General features: G+C 29.2%; 2 protein-coding genes and 1 long non-coding RNA gene across 4 annotated transcripts; 2 read left to right on the forward strand and 1 right to left on the reverse strand.

Annotated features, from left to right (window-relative positions):
- The first annotated feature begins 242 nt into the window (after window positions 1-242).
- Drep1 (DNA fragmentation factor-related protein 1) lies at window positions 243-4,095 on the forward strand. 2 transcript variants are annotated; one of them, XM_013318164.1, is made up of 3 exons: window positions 243-412; window positions 527-1,131; window positions 1,387-4,095. In XM_013318164.1, exons 2-3 carry the CDS (start codon window positions 653-655, stop codon window positions 1,499-1,501), a joined length of 594 nt encoding a protein of 197 aa, XP_013173618.1. In that variant the 5' UTR covers window positions 243-412; window positions 527-652; the 3' UTR covers window positions 1,502-4,095. The 2 variants fall into 2 exon arrangements, with proteins under 2 accessions (XP_013173618.1, XP_013173617.1); XM_013318163.1 differs by lacking the exon at window positions 243-412 and having other exon boundaries at window positions 437-1,131.
- A 577-nt stretch (window positions 4,096-4,672) lies between these two features.
- Window positions 4,673-4,946, reverse strand: LOC106121899 (uncharacterized). Its single transcript, XR_001228072.1, has 2 exons — window positions 4,817-4,946; window positions 4,673-4,707 (listed from the first exon to the last, which is right to left on the reverse strand). It is a non-coding gene; the product is annotated as an uncharacterized LOC106121899 (long non-coding RNA).
- A 167-nt stretch (window positions 4,947-5,113) lies between these two features.
- On the forward strand, window positions 5,114-6,613 carry mgr (prefoldin subunit mgr). The gene is made up of 4 exons (XM_013317729.1): window positions 5,114-5,280; window positions 5,519-5,761; window positions 5,826-5,980; window positions 6,326-6,613. The coding sequence occupies exons 1-4, from the start codon at window positions 5,218-5,220 to the stop codon at window positions 6,414-6,416; spliced, it is 552 nt and encodes a 183-aa protein (XP_013173183.1). The 5' UTR covers window positions 5,114-5,217; the 3' UTR covers window positions 6,417-6,613.
- Window positions 6,614-6,788: the final 175 nt, after the last annotated feature.

Consider the following 6,788-nt stretch of genomic DNA (forward strand, 5'->3'; position numbering starts at 1 on the left):
AATATAATATTAATAGTATCAAAAGGTAATTAAATAAGAAAAGAAGAAGAATATAGCCAATTGTATTTGATCCAGGAGACATAAACAAATACAAATTAGGTCAAAATTTTCCTTATAATGTTGACGCCGAGGAGTTGACAAATTAAGCGCAATTTAAAAATCATGTTCACCCCTAATAATAAAACTCGAACTCGACTTGTTCGAAAAAGATAAATACTGTAGTAATGGTAACTTAGACTGAGCATCATATTCAATAGTTCACTCGTAGTAGACAGTCGTCTCGCGTAAAGTCGAGGTTCTGCTCGTTCGGACGTTAGCTGTGAATTAATCTTTTATTTACGTTTGAATAATTGCTCTTGTAATTGAAAAAAATCTAATAAAGATTTTTCTTATCAATTTAACCTGAACGCCGGTGAGAGTGTTAATAACTTGTTTTTTTTTTTACTTGTGGCAATATCTTTCTTTGTCAGTTTTAATTTGTCTATACATCTTTCAATTATATTTATAATTTTTTTGTTCTGTACAGCTCTGCAAAAACGGATAAGTGCTAAAAATTAATATGGTGATTGTTTGTATACTTCCAAGCGCCGGTGCGTAGTAAATTATACTTACTATTTTAATTGTAACTCTCGAATAAAACTGCAATTATATAATGGAGAACGACATCAACAAACCTTATAAAATCTGTGATGTTAACCGAGACAAAAAGAAAGGTATAGTAGCTTCGTCTTTGGAAGATCTACTTGCAAAAGTTCCGGAAAAATTGGGTTTACCTAGTGAGAATTTGACAGTTGTCCTAGAATGTGATGGTACGGAGGTCGACGACGAGGAATACTTCTCAACACTAGACCCCGATACGGCACTCATGATTTTACACGGTAATGAAAAATGGGCCCCGAATATGCCGAAGTGTCAAGTTTCGCTAGACCAAACGGACGAAGTGTCGCTTGGAGACAAGGGACAGGTCGCGAATCTTGTAGGAAGACTACAACATAATCTTTGCCACATTTCATTACTTGGGGGGCAAGACCTGGAACTTCTCTCGGATATGGATCCAGATAGCCTCGCTGATATTGTAACAGATCGGGACAACCGAATTATTTTAGAACATATTAAAGAAGCTTCTGGAAGGTATGCTCATATAACATTTACATAAGTAAATCTAGGTGCATGTAATTTAGATTTTTATTTCCAAGTCATAAAATAATAGTCTTATTGTTCTATCTGTTCCTTTTGCAACACACTTTTCAGTTTTTTTGGTATCTTGAATTATTTCACAATAGTTGACTATCAAACTGACATAGTTCAGTTTATAGAAAATTAGAATTAAGAAAATTTGTGCAATTTGTATTTAGTTGATTTTAAATTTTTTGATGTGTTTTTCAGGATACTTCTAGAAAAACGTCAAGCCCAAGATGCTATGGAATTACTAAAACTATATCATCAGAGTGTAGCAAATGGCAATGAAGATGTGTCGCCACCAAGCCAGGAAAGGATTTAAAAACATTAATACAACAAAACAATCTCAACCTCAACAGTGTCCTACTAATCTGACCCTATATTTATTTCTAAGGGATGGTAAATCTCAAAAGTTTACAAAGAAATATTCTTACTTTAGACTCCCTTGCTTGCGAATAGTTTTGTATGAATGGGCAAAAAGATAGAAAAAAGGTATGGCTCAATAAAATTACTACTTATTAATAATTATAATATTGTTATTATAAGATTCCAAATAATAATTCCATTAACCACACCAAAAATATGAGGCCTTTTTTCAGGTAATTGCTATTACAAAATAGTTGCAATATTCTGATTGTTACTTTTATAGACTCATTGAATTGAATATGCAGTTATTAGGTATAAGAAGCTATTCTTATGAAAATGAGCTAAAATGAAATAATCTTAAAACATACTAAATATAACATATAGATTATATTAAAGTTAGTAATTGTTTGTAATGTCATAAACTGTAGCATATATAAGTATATGTTACCAACATAATTCCACAGTATGTATTAGTTAAAACATGTTCCATTGTAAGAATTGAAAATAATAATATTTGAATTGAAATATAAGCCATGCATTGATAGAAAGGTAATGTGTTAGGTATTAAGAATTTGTAGACATTGTAAAAGTATACTCTCTAATCAAAACATTTTATATTATTCCATTTTGTTTCTGTGCCTATGGTAATGTAATTGTGGCATAAATATTGCAATAAAATCTAAAACAAAAGCTATAAAACAGTGTTACAATCATATTGACGGATAATACTTTTTTGGTGGTATTAAACTATTTTAGATTTTTCTATTTCCTGTTTTGTCCTTATTTTGTTTGTTTGCCAAAAAATATATGAATTAAGGTTTAATTTTAGTGAATTATAAATGGTACTGCTTCATGTTTAAACCCCATAATTGGGCTAATATTTGATAGAATAATCTTTAAAACTATTTTTTCTCATTTAAATTAATTTCAGACTATGAATTTATATGTTCGTAATGTCCTATTTCATTTCAATAATAAATCATTGTAATTCAGAGTTACATTCAACATCTTTTGATCTCATAGGACAATGTTTATAATTTTTTATTCATGCTTTTCTGTTAGAAATCATTTCAATCAATTTAAATATTTACTTGTTTTGTATTTTGTTTAATACTGTTGGTAAGAAGAATCTTATTAGAAATTTGTTGTAAAAACTTAGTATATTCTTATGGTAAATATGATATGGACAATAGATACGCTAGTATTAATCATGCTCCAACTTGTTTAATTATTTCTAGCGCTTAGTTTGTTATTTTTGTAAACTTTTGAGAGACAAGTTGCTACAAGGTTGATAATCAACATCAATTTAAAAGACTGATAGTTGGTAAATTTATTTTTTTTATATAGTTTTACCCCTAGAGTAAGATTTATTCATTTAATTCCAAATTTGCTCAAACATTTTACAAGTATTAAATAAGTTTCACTTATGTTCTACTCCACTGCCACAAACCAATATAAATTTATGTATATCCTCATTGATTAGAGATATAAGCGGACTGTAGGAATTGCATGGTGAGAATTACATGAAATAGTTATCGGACAGAAAAATATTTGCTTTAAGATTTATTAATTTGTGATATTACCATTAAATTTATTTAAAGCACAAACAGCATATAACTTTAACATAATTTTACTTGAAACATAAAGCTTATTTAATGAATCTGCACCTATTATATTCAAATGTAATCAGCACTTTGTAGCTCCAAAAATCATAAACTCTATATGAGATATAAATTGAAGCTAAACTATTAGTATGTCATAAAATGTACTTTTAATTATATAAATTTTATATAATTATTATGCAGTATTATAATATTATAGTATTACAATGGTCTAACAATGCATTTTTTTGTCAAGAAGCACTAGTATAGAAATCCAACTTGATTCAATCACTGTTGTGAATGTGAAATAAACATTTTTAATATATTTGTATAGATGAATAATAAAGATCTTGTAGATGCTAACAACTTAACACTTATAATCATGTATGTAAATGTAACACCAATTTAGTTTATAATGTATAACACTATACTGAAATTACTCTTTTATAGGCATGGGTAAATCAGTAAACAATGATGTGCAGATCAGTTTACGGATCACACAAGTGAAATAGATCTGTAAACCTACTTGCAGCTCAGCTCAATTTATATCTGCTCAGTTATACTTTGCATTTATAGCTGTAAACTAACAGTCATTAGGCAGCTTGAGGCTCACATCGTACATAATGATGAGTCATGAGCTGACATTATGATTGCTGAGCTGCAGCTTAATAGTTCAAGTCAATGTGACATGAACATTTGGTTTTATATATGGTTGAGTTGATTTATACATGTCCACTCTTTCATTTAATAAAAAAAGACAGTATGCATGTAACATATAGTTCAGATAATAAAATACATAAACTATAATTTTGATTGATAATTAAATACATTTTATGTTGTAAAGCCAAATATTCTAACAGTTGTCACTGAAATATATATTTAAATTGTTTAACAGAAACCAATTACAGTGTTATTTGGAATTGATAGTTTTTTCCATGCACTAATAAACACTTTCAAAACAAATATGTGTTTTATTTAAATGATTAAAGACAAATAAAAGAATGGTATAAAATAATCTTATTTATTTAGTCACACAATACAAGGAAAGGTACTTATGCAAAACAAAACCACATCAGCATAATAGTTTATAAGCATTTCTTTAATTATAAAACAAATATATGTTTTAATCTGTATCAGAATAATAAATACATTTATTTGCAGTTGTTTATATGATAAGGAAATTTTACATAAATAGTACAGCAATTGAAAGCAAACATAATTACTACAGCACAAATAACTTTTAAAAGTAGTATGTAAGCTTAGAGTACAGTGCAAGAACTTTTTTCACGGAAGGGATTGACTTTTTGACTGGAAAATCCGACAAGTAAACAGTCCTCATGCTCGTGATCGTCAATATATCTGACGATATCTGCCACTGCCACGGAAACGGGAATACGCTTAATAGCAGCTTCCCGTCTAAGCTGTTCCGTGACAGCGCGCTGCTGTTGCAAAGTCGATACCATCATATCCATTACGGCAGTGTCTGATAGGCCTATGTTGAAAGCGAAAATAAACAGTCCAGTTAGTTCAAGATTGGGCGTAGCCTCCAATAACAGATTACCTGAAAAGTAGTATTATACACAATATTATCTATTGCACACTTTAAAATTGATTAAAATAATTATTGCAAATAAAGTACGTTGTAAAATGCAAGAAAATTATATACCCACCGAATAAATAAGGTTTTAGAAATAATCAAAACCACTGCCCTGTTTTTCCTCGATTTTGACAGTTTTTTTAATGTTGCAATCAACATTTATATATGTTCCTACATATTACAGCAATATCTTCAATTTCTGTCTTTAGTTCTTACTAAGTTTTTGCATGCATGACGCACTTTAAATATGGTTAAAAATAAATCTCTCAAACCGGGTAACAAATTCAACTATAACTCAACAGGTGATCGGTCTATAGTAGTGGAAATAATTAGTATTCATTTTGCTTCACGTTATTCTTTGTCTTTTATACATTGCAATACTAAACTTAAGTGTCAAAAGTCAAAACTCTGGAACTCCTCGGAAATTGCAGCAGTCTATTTTAACTTCAAAAATTCGAACCAAATCTGAATACAATGGAAGGCGACGGTCTTACTGCTTCCAAAACATTTTCAGGAATTCCGGAAGCTGTCTTTGTAGTAAGTTTATACGTGTTTTTATAAAAATCGTGTATGAAAAATAAACATTGGTTTAAAAATTTCTCATCCTTGTTAAAAATGCAATATTGAGAGGTTACAAAGTGTACACCTGGTTTTATTTTTATCGTTTGTGTTTGAAATTCTATTTCTTTATTATTTCTATGAATGAGATGATATCCGTATGGGTGTAAATATGAAATATAACTTAATATGGATTGATAAAAACTTTTTATTTTAGGATAATGTCGATGAATTTATGAATCTACCTGAAAACTCCGGTGGTGTAGATAAAGTTTTAAGAAGACTGGACGAGCAACATGCAAAATACAAATTTATGGAAAGTACTTTGGCTACAAAGAGAAGACGTCTACGTCAACAAATACCTGATCTATCTCGTTCATTAGAAATGATAGAAAAGTTAAAGGCTCAAAAAGAAGATATGGAAACTCAGTTTCTTTTGAGTGATCAAGTGTTTCTAAAGGTATGTAACACTTATTTATTTAGATGCTACTTTTTATATGGCCTTATGATAATTAAATTTTCAGGCAAACATTAAACCATCAGAGACTGTCTTCTTATGGCTAGGAGCCAATGTCATGTTGGAATACTCTTTAGAAGATGCTGAAAACTTATTAACAACAAATATGGCCACAGCAAAGAAAAATTTGTCTTGTGTGGAACATGATTTGGACTTTTTACGGTGAGTATATGAGGTTGAATCCATAAAAATTGATGTAGAGCACACCCATGTGTTAAAAGTGGTTGTAAAATTGCTCTGGTATATGAATTGATTTAAGCTCACCAAAAATGCTATTGTGTTATACTGATACTATAATGTTATTAATGCAAAATGTTTGAGGGATGGATGTTTATTATGTCATAAACCTAAAATGGCTTAACAGTTCTAGATGAACTTCGGAATAAGGACAGATTACAGTGTGAACCTTACTGTCTACTAAATATTTTTTTGATTGTTTACCAATGAAGTTGTAGACAACAGCTAATAACTTTTTATAATAAATGTATTAATTATTTCTGATTTCAGTGATCAGTGGACAACTATAGAAGTAAATATGGCCAGAGTGTATAATTGGGATATAAAGAAACGTCAAGCCGCTAAAGCCTCTAGCCAATAAGTTGATAACATTGTTTTAAAGAAACAGAACAGTCCTCACAACTTGAATTTTAATGTTAGGCTAAATTATTTTGTAACATGTTAATATGAGGAAAAAATTAATGTGCTTTTCAACAGATTGACTATGAAGTCATGTTTGTGTAACAGTTATGATTTATTTATTTTAATTTGAAATGACATAACATAAATATTAATTATATGTAAAATTAGTTATGCAGTTTTGATATTATAACTCTGTTATATTATGCATGTTTAAAAGTATTTTTATTTATCCATCTTTAATATACTTTAAATATTTCTAATAAAGATGTGTAAAGATTAAAAGGAATTTTTTATTTTTTAAATTGCAAACAAACATGTTTTTTTACCAAAA

The sequence above is a fragment of the Papilio xuthus genome, unplaced genomic scaffold (assembly GCF_000836235.2).
Source record: "Papilio xuthus unplaced genomic scaffold, Pxut_1.1 DF826933.1, whole genome shotgun sequence".
NCBI classification, from domain to species: domain Eukaryota; kingdom Metazoa; phylum Arthropoda; class Insecta; order Lepidoptera; family Papilionidae; genus Papilio; species Papilio xuthus.

Excerpts from the sequence above, each read along its gene's own strand:
- mgr (XM_013317729.1), top strand. The coding sequence starts at position 5,218 with ATGGAAGGCGACGGTCTTACTGCTTCCAAAACATTTTCAGGAATTCCG. Across the intron at positions 5,281-5,518 it reads TTCCGGAAGCTGTCTTTGTA|GATAATGTCGATGAATTTAT; the intron begins GTAAGTTTATAC and ends TTTTTATTTTAG. Across the intron at positions 5,981-6,325 it reads CATGATTTGGACTTTTTACG|TGATCAGTGGACAACTATAG; the intron begins GTGAGTATATGA and ends TTCTGATTTCAG.
- Drep1 (XM_013318164.1), top strand. The coding sequence starts at position 653 with ATGGAGAACGACATCAACAAACCTTATAAAATCTGTGATGTTAACCGA. Across the intron at positions 1,132-1,386 it reads ATTAAAGAAGCTTCTGGAAG|GATACTTCTAGAAAAACGTC; the intron begins GTATGCTCATAT and ends TGTGTTTTTCAG.